Below are 27,943 nucleotides of genomic sequence, written 5' to 3'. Positions count from 1 at the left end.
GAGAGGCTTACTATGATAATGTATGTACCCCGTCAGGGGCAATTTTTTTCATTTTTCACAATGGAAATGACAATTTTCAGTCAGAAAAGTGCCTTCGTTTGCTTTTGTCCTTAAATAATTTATCATTTTTTCTACTTTCAGAGGGGCACATGGGGGGGGGGGCAAAATCTCCTTTTGCCCCCCAAAAATTTTATTGGGGGGCAGGTGCCCCCCTGCCCCTCCCCGCTTCCGGCGCCCTTGTACACAACCTAATTGTTATCTATCTTTTCTATTTATATTTTCCTTCAGATAAGCGAATGTCATCTGTCTTCTGTGATGACTTCTAGAATGTGGGCATGTCTTAGATCATTCACCTCACTGAACCATCTTCGAATCTCAGACTCATCTTTCAGTTTCCCTCCATCACCTCCTGAGCTACCATCGGTCACAAAACTATCAGCCAAAAGAGTGACGTCGCAAAGCTATGAAGGTCTGATCTCATCGCTTCCTGGTGTAGAAGATATGGACATCACTATGGATGATGCAGAGTGCGACATTGCTCATATCACTGATGGTCTTTATCGGACAGGAGGGCAGAAACTCAAACACATACATCTTCGTCGTCCGTTATCACAATCATCAGTTATGAAACAGAAGAGTCGTGTATCGAGTAAGACTATGAGAGGACTGGGTCTGTTCATCAAAGAACATACACTGAACCTGCAGAAACTCCATCTGCAATGGGTGAAGTGTACAGACGAGGATGACTTAGTTTCCCTTATAATGGACTGCTGCAGACATGTAAAAGAGTTGGAATACGTTGAGTAAGTTTATGCTTTATAAAAAAAACAAACATTTTATCAATATAATTTAAATATTAATCGAATCCGTGGTAGAATTCCTAACGTGTTTATATTACATGTAAAGTAATTCCTATAAATATTCGTATACATCCAGAGAAGAAACGGTTCGATTCTATTTTAAACATTGATGGTGTCAAGTAGGCTACTCTTAGAACTACCATTTGATACTTCAAGTCATCAAATAAATGTCTGTACTTACAATTTGGTGTCAAATAGCATTTTCCACTCATTAAATGTTACTGTCACGTAGTAGCACCAGCATGCACATTTTAGTTTTGCTGCTAGTTCAATTGTAACTTTTTCATAAGCTCCAGTAGCCTGCTATCAAAAGCTTGTCATACCTAACTCGCATTCAATGTGAAATAATAGATTTGCTTATTCTATTGAAAATGTCCTTTTCAATTTTTTTCAATATTTCATATGTATTACTTTTCTTTTATTACTTTGATGTATGTTACTTCAATCATATATTTTGTTATAAAGATTACGATCCCGACCAACATTAATCCTAAAATTTCAATTTGAGTCAAATTTTGAATCATCACAGGTTCATTGGTGTAGTAATGAATTGCAACAATAACTGACATGTTGGAGAAGATAAGCCAAACTTATTTGATACTCTCACCTATTATCCTGCATTTTTCATACATCATAGTCAAAGTAAAGATATTGTAAATACTCTAATATTTTGATATATAAATTTACATTTCGGGAGAGTAAACAAAAGGTATTCCATCATAAAGAAAGTGTTACATACAATACACACAGACACGCAAACACTTGTATACACATTCACCATCTTCTCATGATTTCTTACACCCATTAGTTTGTTTCATGATTACAGGTTCTTTTACTGTGGGACGACGAAGAATGGCAGGCTGCAATTTCACCTCGAACACCTTCACCGTGAAACTTCCGACGGTCTCGATGTGCATGTTTACCATGTAAGATATGCTGCTCTCCTTCTACACTGTGTAATTTCGATGTCACATTAATGCATACCAGCAATAGAATTTATGGTTAAAAAGACGTGTATCGTGTGAGTCTATTGGACTATTATAACCATTCACATTGAAAGCAAACACAAGGATGCGATATAAACATCATAGGCCTATGTATAATTGTATTTATTTTAAAATTTAACAATACAATATAGGAAATTGATCCCAATGTGTTTTATAGTAAATTTCTTCATTTTTGCTTAGGTCTAAAGAAATGAATCCACATCATTCGCTTTTAACCTTAGTATACATTAATTTTCCACAGATTTCGTAATGTTGAATAATATGACAACGTAGAACTGCGGTATACGCTTAGATCAATGCAGACGAACAAAAAAAAGACAGCAAGTGCTATAAAAGAGGAAAGAGAGGACGTGGTTGAATTTCTAGTGTGCAATTTTTTTTGAAGTGCACAAAAACTAAATAGTTTTTTTTTATTTTGTTTTGCTTAAATATAACTTCTGTTGTCGGTCTTCGAAAATAGGGGGGGGGGGGGGGGGCAGATACAAAATCAATCATGACGTCGCCGTCTTTAGTCCGGTGACGTCAAGGTTGATTTTGTTTTTCCTCTTTTCCAATTACACATTTTAATTTCTTCACTTTTATCACTTGGAGATATCATACATATATTTTTCAAAAGCTTGAATTGATGCACTCTAGAGCTTTTGTCAAATTTTATTTCCCGCATATTTGGCGTAGCTTTACTATTATATATGCATTCAAATTATATTAACCAACTTTTCCTAACATAGCAATTTAGGCCTAATAAGAGCCCGAAGCCAAGCAATCCCCCCTCCCCCCCAAAAAAAAAATGAATAAATATAAATAAAATAATAATAATAGAATAAACATAGGTTGGCTATTTGTTGCATAAAGTTTTCTATCGCTCAGCTTTCCAGTCAAATCTTCCCTGTTCAATGATTTCATTGAAAGATACACTTCGTACATGCAATTAGAAGTCTCGTTCAGATGTGGATTGCTCTTAGTCGGAGTAAAATTCTATTTTGCATGGATTAAGATTCTAATATATATATATATATATATATATATATATATATATATATACACAACAAAAAAAGTAAGTCCCCCCTAAATCAAATTGCTGTAACTTTTGAACCGAATCAGTTTGAGATATGATATTTCATGGGTGGTTTTCTACACTCATTAAGCTACTCCTGGAAAAAAATGAGATTGATCGGCTGAGTCACGCATGAGTAATTAAAGATTGAATTAAAAATGACCATTTTTGAAAGTCACAAGAGTCATTTTTAAGATTGTGCAAATACAAAGTTGGGCAAAAATTGTTTTTAGGTGAATTTTATGGTGTTATGCTGTTTTACTATCCATCATTTAACCACTTCAGACCAAATTTTTGATATCGTATGTTCATGGTTGAGTGAGCACAATGTATTGCAGGGGCCGCGGAAGCGGGGGGGGGGGGGGCTGGGGGCCCCCAGTTTTTTCCATAAGTAAGTACAAAAATGTAATACGATTGTGATTTTTGGCATGGCCAGCCCCCCCCCCCTCCCACTTTGAAAACTGCTCTGCGGCCCCTGTATTGTGACATATCATCATAGGGGTTTTGGTAGTATCTTCTACAACTTGTTAGATCATGTTAAAATTTGAAAAAAGTTGATGGCTCCCCCGATTATAGGCCCCTCCCCCATTTAAAATTTTGGATCCACCACTGATCTGTCCATACATTCAACTGATCCTGAGAAATTGTTAGGAATAGAATACATTTATCCAGTATAAAGAGTATTCATTCCTAAGTTTTCGAATGTGCTCGCTCAACCATGAAAATGGTCAAAGTTCGGAAAGTGTTTGGTGATAGAAATGATGGATGATAAAACAACAGCAATTACAGACACATTTGAAACCAAATTTGCCCCAATATTCACTTTATTACCCTTTAAAATGAGTCTGTGACATTGAAAATACCAATTTTCCCACTTTGATGCGTGCTCACTCATCCATAAATTAACAAATCGATTTCATTTTTGCACAGAATTATGCCCATAGGTTGATAAACATTACTGCCAAACGACATTGCTAAAGACAGCCTTGAAAAAAAGTTCCACCATATTGAATAAGGGATTACGTATGCTTAAACATATGCACACATAATGTACACACGTCTATGAGAGAGGAAGTCAAAATTTTAACAAATATGAAATGAGGGTTTGTTTCATGGACGGTTTTTGTTACTTCTGCCAACAGTTATTTCATGAAACTTCGCATATGGCTTCAGAGTCACACTATCCAAAAGGTGCGCACACCAAAATAACCATTCGATACGGTACAGAGTGGGGCCAAGGCCTTGAACTTTCTTCTCATTTGCATAATTTTCGAATATTGTATGCTCACTGATGCATTAAACATCGGGATTTTCATGAAAATCAAATCAAATGAACTGTGCAAGGAGTTTTGTGGCAGATATCCATAGTTACAAATTGCATTTTTTCCAATAACGTAAAAAATAGCTAATCACATTCCACATGTTCATTCAAGTGTAAATGTTTAATTTGACACCTTTGAATCATTGAAGCATGTTAATTAGTCATGAACATAACGAAAAAGTTGAGAAAAGATCATTTTCAGTAACCAAAATGAAGCAATACTTGCCTACGATATTTGAAAATCGCATTTTTGGTTTCCAATAGATGTTCATTGAACCGTGAAACGATGAATATTGTTGAATATAGTCTTCCCAAAAATAACTGTCATCATATTCTGGCATTTTTATTGATAGAAATGTGTAAAAATCCATTTATAGCAAATTTGGACTTGAGTTTATTCAACCGTGAAATTTAGCTTAAAAAGTTGTATCGTCTTTTAGAAAGTACCTTTTACAAGCCTTCTGACTATTTTTCATGATGAGAATGTGGAATTAGTTCCAATAAAATGGAATCAAAGTCATGATATTTTGCTTGTGACTTTTGAAAAGTGACATTTTTGCCTTCTGATGATGCTCACTGAAGCATGACGTAAGATACATCCACAAAATTTACTCAGAGGGTAGCTTATAAAATTACCTACACGCTCATGTAAAAATATATCAAAAACTCGCATTGGTTCGGAAATTATTGATGTTTGTTTAGGGGGGGAATTACTTTTTTTGTTGTGTATATATATATATATATATATATATATATATATATATCATCACTACCCAGACGTAGTTTATCGGAGGAATCCCAGTTTTAGGAAAGGTCGGAGTATTCCTCTTCTGGTGATGGTCTGGACTGTGGCTATCCTCTGACCAAGACACTCCTTCCACCCACCAAGACACTAGCTACTGTCCTGTCTAGTTTGTAAAGCAAGACAGTCGGATTTTAGTGTATTATTATTATTCAATCTGCAACAATGCACATCCCCATCTAATGGCAAATACGTGTTTATTCGTAACTGTTAAAATTCTGGTACATAAAATGATATCCATGCGTTTTATCAGTGAATTATTTCTAATCATGTTTCCTTTATTTACCTCAATTATATTTAAAAAGAAACGGGTACACTATGCATACAGTGTGTATTAAAAAAAGTTTACACTTTGTATGAAATCCGATGAAATAAGATGTCTTTAACATTGTTAGAGGTATTCCAGATATTATGAAATGGTAAAAGTCCCATAAAGGGAATGGTAATATAGGTGTCGACTGGTATAAGTTCCTTAAAAAAGGGACTTGCTCAAAAATTAAGAGTGATATGGATGACATCGGATGTAAATGAGCATACGCACTTAATTTCAATCATATATTTTCCCCTTCTGACATTCTCACATGCCTATGCCCCCCCCCCCATTCCCATATACACACCATCATAGACCACGCTTAGACCGTTACGATAAATCGTCTTCATGGAATTCACGCAAAGTTTGCAAGGCATGGAAATGGCTTTATTCTATATTCCTTGAAGTCATGATTCGGAAACAAATACAATGATGTGGATTACCCCCCCCCCCCAACAAAGGACAGATTTTAACGACAAATGCATGAGAAGTCGGAAATGGACATTGATCTGTTTCATTTTGCCCATGTTCTGAAATCCAGCTAGCCAAAAAATTGCATTAATCTTTATATGTAGGATTGTAATGTGTGTGTATGTGTGTGTGTGTGGGGGGGGGTAGCAAAGGATTTCAATTAAATTTAGATTTGAATTCAAATGAGTCTGTTTGGTTTACAATGACTAGAAAGGCAAATAAATTATTTTTAAAAGTGAGCAGCACGGTGATTGGGTTAATTTATCTACTTTATCGACAAAACGTGAAAATCAGTGTTAATAACAAATTTCTGCCCGCTTTCCAAGAGTTGGCGGTGCTCACTCAAGTCCAAAATTTTGTAAATCATAAAAAATGCCATCCCATTAAAGAGACAGACAACCAAAACTATGTAAAAAAAATGTAATCCCCATTTAGTAGGTAGGGACATTTTTCAAAGTTTTTACTTTTTATTGACATGCGCTGTAAATCGTTTGATAGCTGTTAAATAATGTGAACATAAAACATGTACAATGGTAAACTATAATCCGCCATACGATGATCGTAGAAACTGTAAACCAGACAAAAACAAAGAGCCAATCATTGAAAACACATTCTTTGAAAACTAAAGTCATGGAAATTGAGGCATATTTTACAGAATATGAGCATTAATGTAAAAGGCATTTTTATATATGTTTATATTTCTTTTATTTGTTAGAACAATCATGATGAGGGTTGTTATCGCATCCCCCGCACTGATCATGTTGATTGAGCAATTGCCATCACAGCGAATCCTCCTATCCCGCAGCCATTATGAGTGAACTCATTCAACTGGAGGGAATGAAATTGAACCTGAAGACACAACATGGTCAAGTCTACTTTCTGTTTCTTTTCATTCGGGATATAAATGACTTATGTGAGGACTAGCACTACTTCGCTTCAGCCGATAGCACATTCAACAGCAACTCTTGAACCTTGCTGAATGGGATACAACATCTAAATGTCACTGTTATACCAAGGAAACCAGTCGGTTAAATTACGTCATATCGGTCTGGCCCTGTTACAAATCGTCATAGCGATTAATTGCAAAATAAAATTACCTATCAAATCTGTCGTTACATATGCATTTTGTTCAGTATACTGACTAGGAACCGATAAGAATTGCTCTTTCACATTATACAATCTCAAGACAGTAACAGAATTAAGCTGCCAAGATATTGTCTATGAGGAATAATCGATGGAAAAGTGTCAATCATTCTATCATCCCCCCAAAATGGTTTTAATGGTTTAAATGATAATATACGAATAATGATGGTATTCTTCTTTAGGGGATGAGGGGGGTATACAGTACAGTAATTGATAAAAGAGAGGGTCCGTAGATTTTAAATTGTTGAATTAGGATATAATATGAGTAAGAGAGATTGAAAGCATTCACACAATGCTCTATTCATTTTATATCGAATTGAAAGGTTGTTCCATTGAAAATCAGTTACACTCGTAACAATTTAGTTCGAAAGGTTGAATTTCGTGTTTTGAAATGGATGGTCAGGGCTGAATATAATTATATTTCAATAAATAGAGTAAAATTCATAGAGCAAATGCTGAGAATTTTATCAAAATCGGATAAAAATTTTTGAATTCTAAAGACTTGCATTATTTCTATAGCACAGTTCTATGCATGTCTTCATGAATATTCAGTAGGTGAACTGATGATGCCATATCCCCACTTGCATGACTTGTTCTTTTGTATTTTATCATAAGAAATTAGGTTTACACAAAGTTTTTCTACCAAGAACTAAAAAAATTGGATTGACAACTGACTAAGTGCATAAGTTATGTATTGCCAGTGTAGTAAAACAACGCGAAATCGTCATTACGGTGTAGCGTTAATTTCGGTGAAAGTTACGTAATCTTCGCACACCGAATTCGCATAGCGGCAGCATGGTCGAGTGATTTTTGTAGCCTGTTATTAGTCGTTTCGCGCGTATTTGACACACAAGCTTGCACCGTGCAATGATGCACACAGCACTCGCTTCTTGACCGAAGAGACGACCCAACATGCCCAATGAACTTACACACAAACTAATGCCTATACCTCGGCTATCTTTCCTTGTATGCACACGGTCATGCACACACCAAACCCCATCTCCCTGGTATACACATGATACATGTAATGATAAGCATGATAAGAGAGAATTGAGATGAAGGGAAATTGTTCTCTGTCCATCGACGTGATCATTGTGAATGTACAGGCCTCCAAACATGCATGCTAACTGACCACGGGACCATACAGCCAGTACCAAATCATTCACCGTTTCCCCCTTTTCTGCACTTAACAGTCATAAGCCAAAGGAAAAATAAGGGATATTAATGATTCATGCGATATTGGACAAGTCATGTAAGTTTTATAATTTCATCATGTTCATCTGTTTTGTAATTGATGATCCTGATCCTTCACTGTGTCGGTGAACTGCATCAAGGACTCATCATTTTTAAATAGTTTTTACTGGTTTTTATTGTACATGTCAATCTTATGTTCCCCGTTGCTATCACCTCTGAATATTAATACTATAACGAACCTTCAAGTACGACGTCGTGTGCATATTGATCAGTACATTCCGTGTAGAATGAAAGTTCACATATCGGATACAAAAGTTTACGTGAATGACGGCTGTCATAAACGCCTATCAGTCGTTTTATTCAGCTCGGCAAAACTGATGTACAGGTTCTTTTGGTAATTTATAACAAAATGCCACGGTAAAAAAAAATTCGGCGCGGATAGATCGAATGCTAATAAAGTTGAAAAACAAAGTATCGTACTTTGCAGAAATCCTTTTGTTTTGGGACAAATCGCCGGGAATGGAAAGAAGGGGGAAGAGCTCGTGGAATCGTTCGCTCTCGCTTGTTTCTCATAGGTTTGCGTGCAAATCTCCGTGAACCGCTGGCAATGTGCAGCGCTCTCGCTGTTATCGATTCACTGTGGTGACCTCATTTTATTACATGTTTGCGTAATGACGATTTCGCGTGATTTTACTACACTGATTGATCCAACTTACTTCCTCATACTAGAGACACATCATTGATGCATGTTTAAAAAATAGAACATTTATGATTTAATGTACTAACATAAGCAAAAGGAATGTAAGGATGTGAGAACATCAGCTTAACTAAGAATATTCATGAGGACGTGTATATAATATTATTAAAATATTACTAAACTTTAAAATTCGATTACTTCGTTATTCGTTATCCGATTTTGATGAAAATTTCAGCATTTTCGTTTGTGAAATTTACTCTATTTACGTATTTGATTTAGATCTGAGTGGAAGATGACAGCGTTGTAAGGACAAATCATTTGTGAAGGCAAGTTAGTTACGATAAACACAGAGAAAACGTAAGAAAAATTGATTTAAGATTGTTATTTCCCTTACGTGACATGCAGATGTTAGACCTGCATGAATTCTAATATCCATGTTTTCGCGGTTCGTGGTAACGACAAGTGCTTTAATCCCATATTAGCACGAGTGTATACAAGTTGAGCAACATTGTTTAAAGGGAAAGTCCGGGCTAAAAATATTTCTATCTAAATAAATAGGCTAAAATTCACGAAGTAAAATGTTGAAAATTTGATCAAAATCGGATAACAATAACGATTTCAATTTGTATTATTCCGATGAAACAGCTTTAGGCATGTCTTCATGTGTAGGTGGGCTGATGATATCATTTCCATACCTGCTCTTTTGTATTTTATTATATGAAATTAGGTTTATCAAGAATTTTCTACCAAGAACTAAAATCATTGGATTGACAAATGATTAAGTGGGGATCTGACATCATCAGCCCATGTAATGAATAATCATGGCCAAGTGCATATATGTTGTCACAAAATATTGAACTTCAACATTCAGTACATTCGTTATTTGTTATCCATTTTTTATGAAAGTTTCAAAATTTTGCTTTGTGAATTTTACTCTATTTATTTATATTTAAATATTATCAACCGTTTTGTGAAAACAACCCTTATCATTTATTAAATACTTATATAACATGATTTTATTCAATGAGCTGCTCGGATTCAATGTCATGATATTAAAACGATCATCATATTCTTTGATCGAATGCAACACTGACAATTAGGGAAACGCTTTTTCGGGTAAAATAAATCATGATAACATCAGATGTGACTAGAACCACAGACCAATCTGGGGCCGAAAGAACGAAGTGATTTCAAAGTCACTGTTGCTCGCAAAAATCAAGTGTGTGTGTTTGTTTTTCTTGACCTTTACTCTTATTAAAGCGAACTAAGCCTTATCGGTTTTTTTTCTATTTTCGTTTAATTTCTGACATCAACATTTCAGACGTTTTCATTAGAAATAACGTTTATCTCGTTACGAACTAAATCAGCAGGTTGCCATATCTATTACTTATATATTTTCTTCCTCCAGTCTTCGGAGATCGGTGGCAAGCCGCAGAGTTCAGGTCCTTTCTTGATGGTGTTGTCGATTTTTAAGATGTATCTTAGGCAGTGACATGTCAGAGAGGAAGCAGAGAAGGAGGGCAGGGAGTGTGAGGGAAAAAGGATGGAGGATGTAAGGATGAGGGGGTAATTTCCAGTGAAATCATATAGGATGTGTGCTGGTAAGTCAAGGTTCTCAACATGTTGTAGTAGGTCCAGACGCTGCGTCAATTATTATAATCTATAAACACACACAGTAAACGTTTATTTATATCAGAAGGGGTCGTAGAAGTAGTAGAAGCAGCAGCAGTAGCAGTAGTGGTATCAGTAGTTGTAGTAGTAGCAGCAGCAACATCACAGTAGTAGCAGTAGTAGTACTAATGGACTTCATCTACATTATGCTACTACCACAACTCGTAGTAGTAGTAGTAGTAGTAGTAGTAGTAGATGCAGTAGTTTTAGTAGTATCAGCAGAAATCGATGTTATACTGCTGTAATAGTTTTACTTACTGATCAGATCCGCCTTAGGTGGAATGGCATTTAGTTCATTCTCTAAATTCCTTTGATTGAAATAGTTTGCAATCAGTTACCGACTCAAAGTTGGACTGAAATTTTCAATCGGATACTATGGATTTATAATTTAATCTTATTTGATTGAAATTCTTTAATACAATCGCTGATTGATCCCTAGCCACAATCTATTAGATTGACATTCAATCTCTGGATGTTAAGAGAGTGCGCAAGATGTAGAATTGTAATTGATGACATAGACCAAAATTGACACGATTAATAAATTATGACCATTATACATTCAGAATAGTAATCGCAGTGCAGTAATACCTACATTCTATATCGTATGCAAATTTAGATAAACGATGATGTCATTCACTCTATTTAATTTATCCCATTAAGTGTATTTCACTTTTTCTTTTTCATACTGATCATTAGTCATTCTTGCCAAATTCGGACAGAAGCCAAACTTCCTAAAACTATCATGGTGCAATTTGTAAATACATCAACATTAAGTGAAGAATACCAATGTACAGAAAGTAGTATAGAACAAATATGCAATTATAGTGATAAGAAATATCAACGTATAAGCAGTTCAAAATGCCGAGTTTCGAAAGAAGTATGATATTAATGTATTATATATTTATATATTTAATGGAAGTTCATTAATTTCATTTTTCACTCTTATACATTGGTGGAGTAAATGAATCTTATCGTACTGTATATTACTTTTGTGGCGTCAGACAGTATTGTAACATAGAGACAAAATATGTGGAGATCACCTTGATCTCGAACACTGCTATACATATCAGCACAGATTGTACAAATATATTAACCTGTTAAATATGTATATTTATATAGAAATGCTTTCAAACTTTTGCATGATGTGTCAAAAATTATATTGGTAATGATTATTTTACAAAAATTATGAATATCAAGAATATTAGTATGTAAATATATATAGTATATAAAAACAACATATTGCAGAATAAAAAAAAGTATTTTTTTCAAAGAATAAAGAGTTGAATAAAAATATTAATAATTGTTCCTTGTGTAAGAAAGTTCACTGAATTGTCATACCGAAATAAATCTTACTCAATGAATATATCTACTTTCTCCAAATGAAATTTTACTGTCACATATTTTGTAAAAGGCATATATGTAGTGCTGAAAAAATATGATCCCATTTTAATCTGCAAAAGACGCCAAAAATGAATAATACTTATTGTATGTTTTTAATCTGACATTTGCACTCATTTACAAGTTATATGACTTACGGCTGGCAGTTGAAAGCACATTATGTTGCCCGTTGATTCGTTTTGAAATTTAAAAACAGAGCATGAAGCAGTAGAATTCGGGAATATGATAATTGTTTAGAGAGGATAAAGAATATTTACTAACACAATATTAAAGCTTGCTTAGCGTTATTCTTTTTTAATAAAACTTCAAGCACATGAAAACCTCCTACATGTATTTGACATGCATATACTTTTTCTAAGTAATATTTACATGTACTTTTTTCTTAGAAACATATTTCTAATATAGATTAAGCAAACAATATTTTGTAATTAGACTAAGTGTTCAATATTTTTACAACAAGCAATTGCGATTAATAATATCGACAATCGGCTTTTAAATATAGTTCCAATATTTTGTTTTGTAAAGCTACTTAAAAATGAATTGATATAGTTTTGTTATATTTGAGACAACGTAAAAATGATATTGTATCATTTGTAAATTTGATTATATTTGGTTAATTTATTTGAAACAAGCTAGTGCTTTCTTCCTTCGGGTATTTCACAAAATGTATTATTGACTTTTCCTTGAGCTTCAGAGTATTTTGTAGTGACTGAAGTGGTATCACACTCATCACTTTATTTAAATCCTTCGTGCAGTGCAGGGACGTCGATCTATGATTCAGATATTAAGGGGTGCATAATAAAAGCAATGCCAACATTTTAAATTCATCTCCAATACATTTGCAGGCGTCGTGTATTGATTAGCTGTGTAAGAAATAATTAAACGTACATGTAGCAGCAATGCATGCGCTAGAGGGTGCAGTGTAACGACTCCATTCCTATGACGGATACAAATAAATAATACATTTCAAAGTAAAATTCGCGTCTGTTTATGCATTATTTGCGTACGTGCATGTGTGCGTGTTAGTGTGCGTATGTGGGCGGACGTCGGAATGTGGCAGAGAGGGTGGGATTTGGGTGCGTGTGTGTATTTCACGTCGTATAACAATCATCAGGGCTTTACTCGGGAAGGTATGACGAGGGAGTAACAGCCCGATAGTCCGCGGCTCCGATAGTCCGCGGCTCCGATAGTCCACGGGTCTGATAGTCTGCAGGTCCGATAGTCCGCGTGTCCGATAGTCCACAGTGCGTGTAAAATTATGATCAGAATATATTGAGATGAAATGCCATCGAATGGTCAAATGATACGATCGAGACCATGGGTTTCTGTAAAACTAAACCAAAAGACAATCGCCCCCTGACAAGTACTTCCCGGGGGTGGCTGCCAAATATATTGATGTATATGCACATGCGTTACCAAAAAAAGCGTTAAAAAGGGTGGTTTTTTTTAGGTATTAGGCGCGGGCTGCGAGTGCACTCGTTAAGGGTATTGAAAACACAAATTTTCCAAAAAAGGTGGTTTTGAAAGACTGGTCAATCTCGGGGTCAAACGAATTTTGGGTTTTATTTTTTTCTAATATTTTTTTAAAGACTAACCAAACATGTTTAGGGAATGTTTTTCCCAAATCTTTTTCCCAGGGGTCATATCTGGCGACAACTTATTTAGGAACCAAAATGTGTAAATAAAGCCTACTAAAAACTTGTTTAGGTGGTCGTTTTCCACACACAGAAAATCTCGTTAAGGGAGTGTTTGGAAATAATTTGGTTACGCCTGTGTACAGCACAAGCAATACATTTGACTGCCCCCCACTTCGAATTCTTCAAGGAAAACATTATCCCAACATTTTTAATGCCAGGGACTGTTACCCCCCCCAAAAAAAAAAAAAAGATACCCTCTAGACAGTGACTTCTAATAGGGAGCCTTTAAAATTTCCAAATTTCCGGGGAGGGGGCAGTACAAATATGGGAATAATATTTTCCTTTAAGTAGTCTGATCAGTGGCGTAACTACGGGGGGCACGTCCCCCCCCCCCCCATCGGCTGGTCAAAAGAAAAACGGGGAAAAAGAGAAAAGGAGGGAGAAAAGAAGAGAAAAATAGTGGGAAAAAAATATTGTTTATTTTAATGTTATATTATATTATGTTACATTACATAAGAAACATTTGTTTCATAACTTTATGAAATATTATTTGCTTCACCGTGTCTTCATTGTTCCTGGTGCTCGCAAAGACTGTTAAACGAGATATAATAATCGTGTTGTACTAAAACCTCCCGTTTTTAAAGCAATCTACAACAAATATATTTCCTCGCAATTCGAGTTATTATTGTTTTATGTAGTGACATATTCTTCTTTTTCATGACTACAAAGTGATTGCCCTATTTTAATGTCTTAATATAAAACATTAATGTCCCTGCTAACGTTTGCATGAGTGGATTGGTGAGATTTCTGCTCTTCATGAACTCCTAAAATCGGTCCTTAAAATGTCAATTTTTTCTGATCTCAATTTCAAAAATTTTCAGCTCGCGCTTCGTGCTCGCATCATTTGGTTCGTGAAATACGTAGGTTCCTAGTGAATTCCTGCAAACAAGCCTTACAAATGCCCTTCTTCAGGTCTGAATTTCCTAAATTCAGTAATTTTTTCTGATCTCAATATCAAAAATTTTCGGCTCGCGCTTCGTGCTCAAATCATTTTGTTAGTGAAATACGTAGGTTCCTAGTGAATTCCTGCAAACAAGCCTTACAAATGCCCTTCTTCAGGTCTGAATTTCCTAAATTCAGTAATTGATAAGTGAGATGCGTATGATAATCATGATTTCAATGACTTCAAAAAATGCTTTTTAATTTTAGATATAATTTTGACAAAATCAGCAAGCGCGTGGCACTCACATTACACTGTTAAAAATTGCCGCAATTTTACGGACAAAATTTAACAGAAATTGTCCGTAAATGACGAAATACGGAATTAAATTGTTAATTTACGGATTTCTACAGAACACCCGTAAAATTGCATAATAATCAGGCAAATGATCAATTTTACGGAAATTTTCTGTCATTGTACAGAACATCATTGTTGAAAGGAGACGTTTACGATACGTCTTGTAAATTTACTGTAGAGTAGATGTAAGTTTACGGAAAACATTTAACATATTAATTTGTAATACGTGTAAGATGCAATTTTTACGGAAAAACTTGTAAAATTTACAGAAAAATCAGGTTATTGATACATTTTCTGACGTCTACGGTAAATCTTTGTAAATTTACTAGTAAGTATGTGTGGATGTAAGTTTACGGACAAGTTACAGATTAGTTCGTAATATGTGGAAAGTGAAATTTCTACGGAAAGTAAAATCAGGTTCATAATAAACTTACTGATGTTGTCCGTAATTGTAGTGAAAATCATTTATTGAAAGGAGACGTTTAGGATTTATCGTGTTAACTTACTGTAAAGTAGATGTAAGTTGATGAACAAGATTTAAAAGATGAATTTGTAATATGTGTAAAGTGCAATTTCTTCAGAAAATTTGCAAAATTTACAAAAAAATCAGGTTAATGGTAAATTTACTGACGTAAGGAGACATTTATGATACATCTTTTTAAATTTACTGTAAAGTAGTCGTAAGTTTACGGACGCTATTTAACAGACTAATTCGTAATATGTGTAAAGTGCAATTTCTACGGAAAATTTGTAAAATTTACAGAAAATATCAGGTTAATGATCAATTTTCTGACGTTGTCCGTAATTGTAGAGCGGAGATCATTCTTGAAAGGAGTATGCGCACTTGAGAAATGTGTGAAAAGTCCGCGAATCAAAGAGAATTTTCCTTGCAGTGTTGGATGTGCCAAGTTATCTTCTTGATCACAAATTCCTAAGTATTTTGCTTTGAATTCGTAAAAGAAATTTCTCCTGTACTTTTCTTGAATATATTGATACGATTTATCCAGCTATATGAAATTAATAGTGTTGGTTGTCATGATTACGAACCGGGGGGGGGGGGGGGGTGTTGCACGCACAAATGTAATAACGCCCACAAATGTAATAACGCCCACAAATGTAATAACACTTTACCCACAAATGTAATAACGCCCACAAATGTAATAACACTTTACCAACAAATGTAATAATTTTTGATCGCCCACAAATGTAATAATGACTTTACCCACAAATGTAATAAATTTGAAGGGATTTTTGGCGAATCCGTTCTAAACTAAAATCCTATAGTAATGCGTTCATATAGCACAAAAGTGCAAAGTCTTTTTTCAGACCGGGTTAATAAAACATCAAAGTACAAGTCCAAAGTCTTTCTTCCAGACCCGGTTATTTCAAAAATTATAATATAAATCCAAAGTCTTTTTTCCAGACCCGGTTGTTTAAAAAAATATAATAAAAGTCCAAAGTCTTTTTTTCCAGACCCGGTTGTTTAAAAAATTGTGATATAAGTCCAAAGTCTTTTTTCCAGACCCGGTTGTTTCAAGAATTTTAATAAGTCCAGTCTTTTTCCTGACCCAGTTATTTCAAAATTTATAATATAAGTCCAAACTAAGATACGATAATGAAATTCCTGTTGAAAAAATTGGAATCGAGCTTAGTCTTTTCTCCAGACCCAGTTAATTAAAACTGTTGGAATTAATGTCTTTGTTGTTGTTTCAACTTATACGGTGTATATTGTGAATATATGCACTAAGAGTAAATTGAGAATCAAGCGTAGTCTTTTCTCCATACCCGGTTACCTGTTATTTAAACATTATGAATAACAGTTTAAAAACAGTTTAAAGACCCCATAATCTTATTAATGCTGGATATAGCGTAGTCTTTCAGCCCGACCATTTTTTTTCTTCAAAAAAAAAACGCTAATAGTAAGAATTAAAAAAAATCAAAGTCTAAGACCAAACAAACCTTCAACCTAAGAACCTGATTTAAAAGAGGTTTAGAGTGTTGTCTTTATTCCAGACCTAAAACAGTTACGAAAAAAAATCTTCTAACATAAGACCTTATATTCTTATTCTCGTGGAATAACACGAGTTTTAAAACGTACTCTTTCCTCCAGACCCGGCTATTAAAAAAAATAACTGAAAAACTTTGAATCTAAGACCAAATTTCCAAAGTTTTACCCAGTAAAAATATGTCTTTAAAAACAATACTACTACCCCTACAAAACATTGTAATAACGCGTGGGTAAAGCAGACATCCTTTCTCCAGACTTGGTTACTATTTGAAAAATAAATAGTTTTTACAAATATTCTAAAACGAATACCCAATAATCTAATTACTGTGGAACAACATGAAGACCGATTGTTGAAGATCGACTTTCCTCCAGACACAATTATTTCAGGAATAAAAAATCAATAAAACTCAACCCCCAACAACGAATCTAAGAACCAACAATCCTCCAAATTAAGACCATGCATGTAGAAAAGCACATGTTTAGAGCGTTGTCTTTATTCCAGACCCGGTGATTTAAAAATGATTTAAACAATCCTAAAAATAAAAGACTCATATTCTTATTCTTGTGGAATAACACGAGTATTATGCTTAGTCTTTCGTCTGGACCCGGTTATTTAAAAGATAAAGAAATATTGAAAAAAATGACAGCTGAGACCAATCTTCAAAATTAAACCCACTTAAAATGCTTGGGCTTAGAGTGTTGTCTTTACCCCTCACCGACGTATATTATAACTTTTGAAAAGACCGGGTCTGAAAAAAAGACTTTGGACTTGCATTATAATTTTTGAATTAACCGGGTCTGGAAAAAAGACTTTGGACGTATATTATAATTTTGAAACAACGGGGGTCTGGTAAAAAGACTTTGGACGTATATTATAATTTTGAAAAACCGGGTCTGGAAAAAGACTTGGACTTGTACTGTAATATTTCATTAACCGGGTCTGGAAAAAAGACTTTGAACTTTTGTGCTATATGAACGCATTACTATAGGATATTAGTTTAGAACGAATTCGCCAAAAATCACTTCAAATTTATTGCATTTGTAGGTAAAGTCATTATTGCATTTGTGGGTAAAGTGCATTATTACATTTGTGGGTAAAGTGTTATTACATTTGTGGGCGTTATTACATTTGTGGGTAAAGTGTTATTACATTTGTGGGCGATCAAAAATTATTACATTTGTGGGTAAAGTGTTATTACATTTGTGGGCGTTATTACATTTGTGGGTAAAGTGTTATTACATTTGTGGGCGTTATTACATTTGTGGGCGATTATTACATTTGTGGGTGTAACAGGGGGGAGGGGGACTTCCATTTACGAGTGGATACCATGCGCGATCATGGGGTCGCGACACATTATGAATACTGCGCTGCTGGGCTGGTACAGCATGTCCAGGGCCCGACCCATATCCAAGGTCACACCTTAGATCTTATTTTTACTCGTGATTATGCTTTCTTATTTGATTGTCATACGCTAGAAATATGTTCATCAAACCATTACATGATTCATTTCTCCTTAAGAAAGGAGAAGCCCAATCCTAGTTTGATTACAGAGACCTTGCGCAATTATCGCAAGTTAGACAAAGTAAGGTTCATGAATGCATTGGAGGAATTGTATCGTTAAGACCACATGATTATGATTGTGATGCACTTTGTAATTGGTATAGTGTTAAAATCACTAAAATTTTGGATGATCATGCACCATCCAAAACAAGAACCTGTGCGCCAAAGTCGCTCTCTCCCTGGTTCAATGAGTCTACACTTGTTGCCCGCCAGCAACGCCGTCAAGCGGAAAGAAAATGGCGCAAAACAAGGCTAGATTCGGACCGAAAACTATTTTTGGAGCAAAATGATAATCTTAACAAGGTTATTAGTATAGCTAAAGTGAATTACTTCCAAGAGAAATTGAACTCTTCTGATAGTAAGGAAGTTTATCGTATCATTTATTCTCTTCTGAATAAGAATTCTGGGCATCTACCTATACATGACTCAGCATATACTTTGAGCTCACAATTTTCTCAATTATTTGTGGAAAAGATAAGGAAGATTAGAGAAGAAATTGACGCTCTGAATGTTGTCCCTGACACTAGGTTTGTTGATTCAGTTGACGAAACTATTCCTCTCTTTGAATACTTTCAATCATATACTCAATCTGATGTTTCCAAGCTTATTATGAATTTCACTAACACATCCTGTATGTTAGATCTAATCCCGGCATGGCTTCTAAGAGATAATCTTGTTCAGTTATTGCCATTAATCACCGACATAATTAATAACTCTCTATCTACAGGTAGTTTCCCTTTTGGAGCACATTCATCAATTGTTAGACATCTGTTGAAAAAGCCGAACTTGGATAAAAATGAACTTTCAAACTACAGACCAGTTTTTAATCTCTCCTCCCTTGCTAAACTCATTGAAAAAGCAGCTTGTTCACAACTAGTTCAACACCTCGAAAGCAATAATATGTTTGATTCTGTTCAATCCGATTACAGGTCGGATCATAGCACAGAGTCGGCATTGGTTAAAGTTAAAAATGATATCATGTTTTCCCTTGACTGTAACAGAGCTGTTTTGATCGCACTTTTAGATTTATCTGCTGCTTTCGACACGATCGACCACAAAATTCTTTTATCTCGTCTTTACAGCAGAATAGGTGTGAGATCTACAGCTCTGTCATGGTTTGAGTCATACCTCACAGGATGGTCCTCCAGAGTTAACATTACTGGTAAACTATCCAAACCCACTAACCTTGATTTTGGTCTTCCGCAAGGTTCGGTAGTAGGCCCTATCGGGTATTCTATATACACCCTACCAGTTGGTAATATTATTACACATCATTGTATCAACTACCATCTTTATGCCGATGATACCCAATTGTATATTTCATTTAATCCGAAAATTCCATGAGATTTAGTTGTCGCTCTGTTTCGACTTCAGAACTGTATCTCAGATATTAGAAACTGGATGACAGTTAATAAATTAAAGTTAAATGACTCAAAAACAGAATTCTTCACAGCGGCCTCTTTACACAGTCTACGCAATCTGCTAGATCTGAAGTTAACAGTCGGCGATATATCCATAAGCCCTTCAGTTACTGTTAAAAATCTTGGTGTAATTTTTGATAGAGAAATGTTAATAGTGGACCGTGTTTCTCAAATATGCACTACTGTAACTTTTCATTTAAGGAATATTTCTCGAATTAGAAGATATATTACTCAATCTGCCTGTAACAATGCAATTCGTTCTCTAGTTCTGTCCCGTTTAGATTACTGCAATGGTCTTCTCTCTAACATTCCCGTTACTCAAGTAGATCGCATTCAAAGGCTTCAAAATTGGGCAGCTCGAATAATTTATCAAGTAACAAGATTTCACTTCTCTAAACCACTCCTTGAATCGTTACACTGGCTTCCCATACGACATCGTATAGTTTTTAAGTTACTTTTGTTAGTTTTTAAGTCTCTCAATAAGCAGGCACCTTTTATATTTGTGTGATTGTTTGACCCTGTACACCCCTCGCAGGAATGTACGAGCCTCCAGTGACCCATTCCGTCTCACATATAAAATCACTAAGAAACTGGCTGGAGATAGGACTTTTACCATAACCGCTTCAAAATATTGGAATCGCTTACCTTTTACTCTTAGACAATCACCATCTGTTGCTTCATTTAAAAAGGGACTTAAAACCTTTCTCTTTTCCAATCAAGATTTTTAGGATTGTACGTTTTCATTTGTATAGTTGTAACAATCTCTTTTTCTTCTTGTAAGCGCTTTGGGGCATTCTGGGAAAAGCGCAGTATATAAATAATAAATAAATAAATAAATAAATAAAAAATGGGGTCTCGAAAAGCACCCTAAACACGTTATTTCCATATTTTAACAAGTATGGCGTGTGAATCCCTACCCTTAACAAGTATTGAAAACAAAACAATACTCTTGGCAAATATTCCCTGAAATGAATCCCTAAACAAGTACAGGAATGTTTTATTGTTACGGGTCCTTCGGTCGTCGGCTTTACCCTATTTGGTTTAGTACGACCCCACCTTCGTAGTGTTGGGGAAAAAGAAATCCTTTATAAAACATTTAATTTTGTTTTATCATCCCCGCAAATTCGACCCTAAACACGTAATTTTTCTATCGAAATAGAAACCTTTTTTCATTATTGTGTGTTTTGACACCCTTATTACGTTAGGTACGTAACGTGCCCTATCGTGTTGTTTGGGTCGCGCATGGTATCCACTCGTCAATGTAAGTGGCCCCCGGGTTTACGAACAAGGTTTTGGCATTCGCGAATTTTCGTTTGAGGACGGGGACGCTAATTTACAACGGTAGTTGATTTCAGAAGGGACTTTTTTGGCCCGTCATCATGGCCGTAAAACTCTGTCCTGCAATGCATGTTGTGTGTGACATGATTTTTTTTTTCGTTTCGCATCTGCGGCGGAAACATGCAATGTGCGTTTCGTGTGCAAAATTCTGGTTGGTACTATGGTAACAGCGATATATCCAATTGGAGACGACTTTCCAAATCAACATTTGACTCCTCTCAAAGCTCGAGAGGCCGCCCGGGGGACACTTCCATTGATTAGTGGATACCAGGAGCGACAACCCGTAAAAGGGGACAGAGTGGGCAAGTACGTTACGTATAGTCCTATGTAACGTTATAAGAGTGTCAAAACGATGTTTAAAATGCTGAAAAAGGGATACATATCCAATACTTGTAGGGTGTCACAATCCAAATACTTATTGAGAGATGCATTTTCATAATCTGAAAAAGACTTACTTCCATTATTTAGGGTGCTTTTCGAAACACCATGGTCGCGCCTGGTATCCACTCATCAATGGATGTGGTCCCCCGGAATTTGAATCTAATCCCCATTTCTGGGGAACTAATGAAATTAAAACATAATGCCAGTTACATCGTGTGCTAGAGGCATAACGTTTGCGTAGAAGGCGTAAACAATAGAACAAAGAAACCCGTTAGCTCAAAACATGGACCCTATAGGGTACGTGCTTAAACGTATTGTACATGTATATGCTGTTTACAGAAATGGTTACGGCTAGAGAGGTTGATCTGACCCATGAAATCAATTGCCAGTGATCCACCAATAATCCACATTAAATGCAATATCGATTCGATGGACTGTAATGATCGATATCTAAGCTTTTATTCAGTAAGTTTTTCCTCATTCAATTTGTACTCGATTTGTTTGAAAATCACTTTCTTATCCATGTCATAATCTATTTCAGGTCCTGCATTTCGAATATCTCCAGCCATCAGTCGTAATATACATGTATGTATGATGCGGGTGTCGCGGGAAAGGTTTTGCACACAAAAAGCAGATCTGTAGGGCCTGTAACCCCCCTGTAACACAAAGCTTAGCATTGATTGTACAGCAGTTTTCTACGTTTGATTCTATAGGCTATAATGTACAATCAATCTTAAAAATCAAGGGTATGATTAAGCGTTAACTTTTGTGTTAGGGGACCCCAATATTAGCGTCGGTGAGGATTGCGAAAGGTGCCAATTGACAAGTCAAGACGATGCAATGTATCGTTGCGTGCGCGCTGCTTCAGTCCCATCTGTGCATTTGAGTGTTGGATATTTTGACGCTATGGTTGAACGAAATGAAGGTGCGAAGCCGTGGGCCAAGCTTGTTTTATGAGCTTCACAAGAATATTTATATTATGATGCCATTTATAAATTCATTTGTATCTTTATTTGTAAATGTCAAGATGAAAATATAAACCTCAAAATACTAATTTGTGCAATTAATCTTATTCAAAGGGGTAAATTAGATTAGATCTAAAATCAAATCAATTACAATGTCAACTACAGTTACTGAGATTGAGTTAGTACTTAGTTAAATCTAGTAGCAGTACCGGTAATCGGTATACCTTGAGCGAAGTTCGTGCAGGCTCCACTCCACTTCACTACTGCTAGTCGCTACACTATACACTCCACCTACCCGAACTTCGGGACGGTGAACTCGATCGGATATTCTCTGAGTCTGAGTGAAAAAGGTGGGATGGCCGATGGAAATGTTATTTATTGTAATAATCATTTTATAAAATATAATGAGAGAGAAAATGGCTTAATTTCGGCATTATCGTGGAATTCATCACCAGTCCATTCACTGCCATTTATTTCGTCAACGGCGGTGACTTCTTTCCACTCCCATTGACTTTGTACACAACGAGCGCGCAAACAAGAAGAGAGGTACAAATTTCACGATAAGGCCTTAATTTCCTACTCTTCATCCGTATTTCACTCCGTGTCCATCCTCTGGTTGATTGTTGATTTTGGGCCAGTATCTATTTCCTCACACGTCACTATTCACGGCCGATTTTATTCAAAACATCGCATGCGATCGGTCGCAGGTCAAACATCATAAATATTTACATTATTATTGGATGGTTCAGAAAATACCAAAATTATTTTACGAGTTTGGGAAAATGTTTTTCTTCCTCGTTATATTTTTTTCTATAATTTATATAATAAATAACATTTCCATCCAATCTTTGTCACCAGCAGCGGTTGTGAGGTAGAGTGGAGCCTGCACAAACTTCGCTAGAGGTAGATCTAGTAATGACTTAGTGCTGGCTAGCGACCGACGGGTTTCCGTTCTCAGCCGTTCACTGAATATTCAGTTCAGACAGTGTGTGCCTGTGTGTTCCGTGTATGTATGTGTGACGCCAAACTACCTCGGCTCAAGGGATGTAGACGACCTTGATGGGGCGTACAGTGGAGTGGAGCCTGCACGAACATCGCTTTAGGTAATGCGAAGCGTGCTGTACATGTTTTCTCTGGACGTGCGGGCATGGGTTAAGTGACAGTGTGCATGTGATTGTGGAGGGTTGAAGCCCGAGTTGAAGTTTCTTACAGATATGTAGGTTTATCTATAATTAAATGATCCTCTTTTCAAGCTTAATTTTTGATAATGATGATTGCTACATTCCTATCATTTGATTAAATTGTTTGCTTTAGAACAGGTCTTTTATTTTTTCCTCAGTCTATTTCTCCCATTACATATCAATTAAAGAGAGTCTTCAATTGTGTTTCATTATACAATGTCCACTGTAATGAAAATGGAAACATGCCGGTCAAATGAAAGTGTAATATAAGTGGAAACATGCAGGTCTATTGACTGTATGTTGACCATATAGCAGAAAGCGAAATTTGTTCTCAGCTGTAATTATTCTTCTATGGGAACTTGCTTCTAATAGATCAAATGTAAAATGATATTTTCTGTTTTTCTTAACTCTTAACATGCCACGCACACTACTAACCCAATGCCACATTGCTAATCCGATGCTAATCCCCTGTGCCAGCCACAACCCCCCCCCCCCCTGTGCCACATTGATTTTGGGATCGCGAGCCGTATTCACTCCTTCCAATAGTCATGATTTCAATTGCTTGTAACTCTCTAACAATTAGTTTATCCACAAGATATTGTGTAGTAGAGTTGTAGGAAATTTCATACCCCTTATAATGATGTCCTCATTATATGGATTGGTTATTATCTTTACCGCTAAAATATGAGTTGTATCAAGTAGTTCCATTTTGTGGAGTGTTTTGTATGGATCAAAAACCTAGGTCTCTTCCCTCTCAGAGGCGGAGCCATATCTTGTAAAAAATGTAGAAATACTCGAAAAAGTCGAATGTAAACCGCGTGAGTAAGTTTATCTGTCAGAAAGCAGAGTTCGCACTGCACACAATAGTGCTAATTACGGCGTGCATGCGATGCGCAATACAATGCAAAACGGCGTAACAATGATTGTTATTCCGAATGTGCGCAGTCATGCACGAAGCAGGCGAGGGTAGGAAACAATGCAAGCACAAAGCAATCAATAGTAGGCGTGCGAGCACGAGTGTGGCATGTTATAGTAGGATACGTAGCGTGCACGAAGCACTCAATGAGTTAATCAAAATCCAGCCTATTTGTTAAGTATCTTTAAAAAATCTGAAACTGTACATAGTATTCGTACTCGTAGTGCACAAAGCACAGGATTGATTTTGCCCAGAGTTCGAACAGAAATGGGCAAACAAAGTTTTTCTTTTGCTGGTGCATTCATTTGGAACAATTTACCTATTTTTTTAAGAAATGCTCAATCCGAATCCTCATTTAGTCTTCTATTTTGGCGTTATAACAGTCTTAATTTATAAACTGGCCCCTTGTGTTGTTCTTTTCTTTACAGTTTGTTTGTTTCAACTTACATTGTACACTGTTTATACTCATGTTTGTTATATGTTTGTATTTTTGTTGTAGGGCCTCCAAGGACAACAGTATATCAATTACTGATGGAGCTACCCTACTAAAAAAAGACTTATAAATAAATAAATAAATAAAGAATATTTCCGAAGACCCCATATAGTTTTGTAAAATTTGGTGCATTTAAAGAGGAGAAAGATTTTTTTTGCCTAAATTGCATTTCAAAAAATACCTTTTTCTTTTCCTTTCGGCACTGGCCAAATTTTAGAAGCTGAAATGTTAAAGAGTTGATTACATTGTACTTAAATTTCGTTCTAAAATCTCTTTCATATCACTTGCAAATTGAGAAAATATAGTGCCCCCCCCAAAAAAAAATAATAACAATAATAATAATTTTAAAGGCATCTCGCAAAAATTATCACAATGTTTTTGTTTTATTTATCATTGACTATGAGATCTGTATAAAGTGATAAAGCAATGAATCATTTTTATATGTATATGTTTCCAATTATTTGCCTATTTATTAATTTTTTTCTTTTTTAATATTTTTTTTGGTGTTATTTGACAATTGTTTCACAGAACTACGTCGTTAATTGACATCTAACTATACACATGGATTATTATTGAGTGTTTCTGGGCACTGTTAAATCTATTTGACTGAGGTTGTTTCTATTAATTTTAGGACTCCAGACAAAGGTGATGATGATGACAATATCTAGAAATCAGAGAGGGGGTGAATATTTAAGCAAAACAGTCAAGTACCTATGAATTGCATACTTAAAAATTCCAAAACTACCACAGCAGGAGTGAAGGTCTGCTGTTTCTGCTGTTAGAACTGTTATGTGATGTTAGAGTTATAAATTCGGCATTAACCCTAAATTGGCAGATCACTCCCCCCCCCTTGAATCTTGGCTGTGTTGCAATGAAAAGCTATGAAATTTGGCACGTATATAGATAACAACTTGCAATGAAGATACACACAAGAAATAGAACTGCAATCATATCAGAACGATGTGCATGCATTGACGCCTGTGATTTTATGGAGGGTGAAAAACAGAAGGAGATAAAGAGAAAACTCCTGAGGATGTACATTTTCAAAATATTAAGAGGGCGCTATTTTTATAGGCAATGGTCACTGATGCATACGAAATTGAATTATGAGGGATGATGCCATAAGCATACCCTGAAAAATATCAGGCTAAAATGAATAAAAACTAGGAAGTTACAGCCATTTCACGATTTTCCTACTTTACATTGCAATAAATATGAGTTTGTTTTAATGTAGACTATTTCGGATTTGAATTTAAGGCATGAAGACGGCATTTTGAAGGGCAAGTCATATGTTTATATGAAGAACAACTCTTAAACAATCTGTTGCAATTTGTTAGAAGTGTGTAGCATGCAGGATAAGAGAGCAAGGACGGGATTAGGAATAGTATGAAAATGGCTTGAAATTTACAAAATGTCACCTGGATGGTCATGCATTGCCTCTGTCTGTCCGCCCCACCCCCCCCCCTTGGTTTCCACGCAGTAAGTAGAAAAATATTTAATGGACTAAAGACAAATTTGGTGTGTAGGTATAGGACACCAAAATACAGGTCCATTTCGAATTCGGAGTCCGCAGGTCAAAGGTCACAGCCCATTTGATATGCGAGTTGGTTCCACATGATAATCATAAGTTCCAAATGAATATTTAGAAATGTTTTTTTTATTGGAATTATGATCATGTGAACAATCACACGTAGACATGTACTATCTGTATACGTCTGGGAAATACTATGTATGTTGTGCGCTATATTACAAAGTGGTACACTTTGGGTACCGTTTCATTTAGTTTCAGTTTCATTTATAGTAATTATTCGATTCGTGTTTGATTGGGCAATTTTTTTTCTGTTTATTTTTTATACGGAATCATGTTTATTTATAAAAATTTTCTGTAAAGTTTCCGTAAATAAAGTCCGTATTTTCAAGAATTGTAATTTACAGAATCTTGATTATTTTACAGAACTTTTCCATAAATTACCACTTTCTGTAAATTTACGAAAAAAAAATCCGGAAATTTTGCTGCCGGACCTTTTCCATTAAAAAACGGGCATTTTTCAAACAGTTTAAAGTTGATAAAAATAACATATTTTTATTTATTTTTTTACTGAAACAAAATTATCTTCGTTGAACACGTTGAAAGACACTCGTTTGTCAGGTGGGCCGAACAGTATATTTTTTTGTTTTACTCGTAAAGAAATGCGAAAATAAACAGCATTGACAGGATTTTTGCCGCTCATTTTCCCTTCCAATACAAAAATTGACCCTCAAAAGACAGTTTACAAGTCAATAACATTTTCAGAAAATTTTTTTTTTGCTGAGATTACCTTTTTTTTCGTTTTACGACCTTACCACGCTTAGTGATCATTTACTCTTAACTAGGGAAATTGTTATGAGCTTTATCGAGTTCATAACCATTAAATTGGTATTGATATAAGAATAAATACATGTTTACCCAACTCTGTAAAGCACGCGATCTGCCACTGTGTGCTAAAAGATCTTTCTTTCATTTTAAGTAGACCAAGTCATGGTAAAACGAAAGCTATAGGTTTTTTTGTAAACTGCATAATGTGTCACGAGGGTGTACTTTTTCATTTTTGATGTGTATGTGTGTGTGGGGGAGGGGTGTCACGCAGGTGCAGGTCCAAAAAGAGGATAAACTTCTCTTGAAAATCAAAACTCAAACGAAACAAAATCAACCGGGGCCGGGGCGGTTGACTTATTTCTGAATTAATTGAAAATCCCTCCCACGCGCCCGTCTCTATCTAGGAAACTAAAATAAAAAACAACCAAACAAGGAAAAACAAGAATAATCATCTTCCTTTT

At 35.5% G+C, this 27,943-nt stretch overlaps 1 protein-coding gene across 1 annotated transcript; it reads left to right on the top strand.

Moving 5' to 3' along the window:
* Window positions 1-300: 300 nt before the first annotated feature.
* On the top strand, window positions 301-25,165 carry LOC121417742. The gene is made up of 3 exons (XM_041611475.1): window positions 301-803; window positions 1,687-1,786; window positions 25,133-25,165. The coding sequence occupies exons 1-3, from the start codon at window positions 316-318 to the stop codon at window positions 25,163-25,165; spliced, it is 621 nt and encodes a 206-aa protein (XP_041467409.1). The 5' UTR covers window positions 301-315.
* The last annotated feature ends 2,778 nt before the right edge of the window (window positions 25,166-27,943 follow it).

The sequence above is a fragment of the Lytechinus variegatus genome, chromosome 6 (genome assembly GCF_018143015.1).
Source record: "Lytechinus variegatus isolate NC3 chromosome 6, Lvar_3.0, whole genome shotgun sequence".
Lineage (NCBI taxonomy): Eukaryota > Metazoa > Echinodermata > Echinoidea > Temnopleuroida > Toxopneustidae > Lytechinus > Lytechinus variegatus.
Note: the sequence above shows the minus strand (reverse complement) of the source record. Positions and strands in the feature narration are given on the sequence as shown.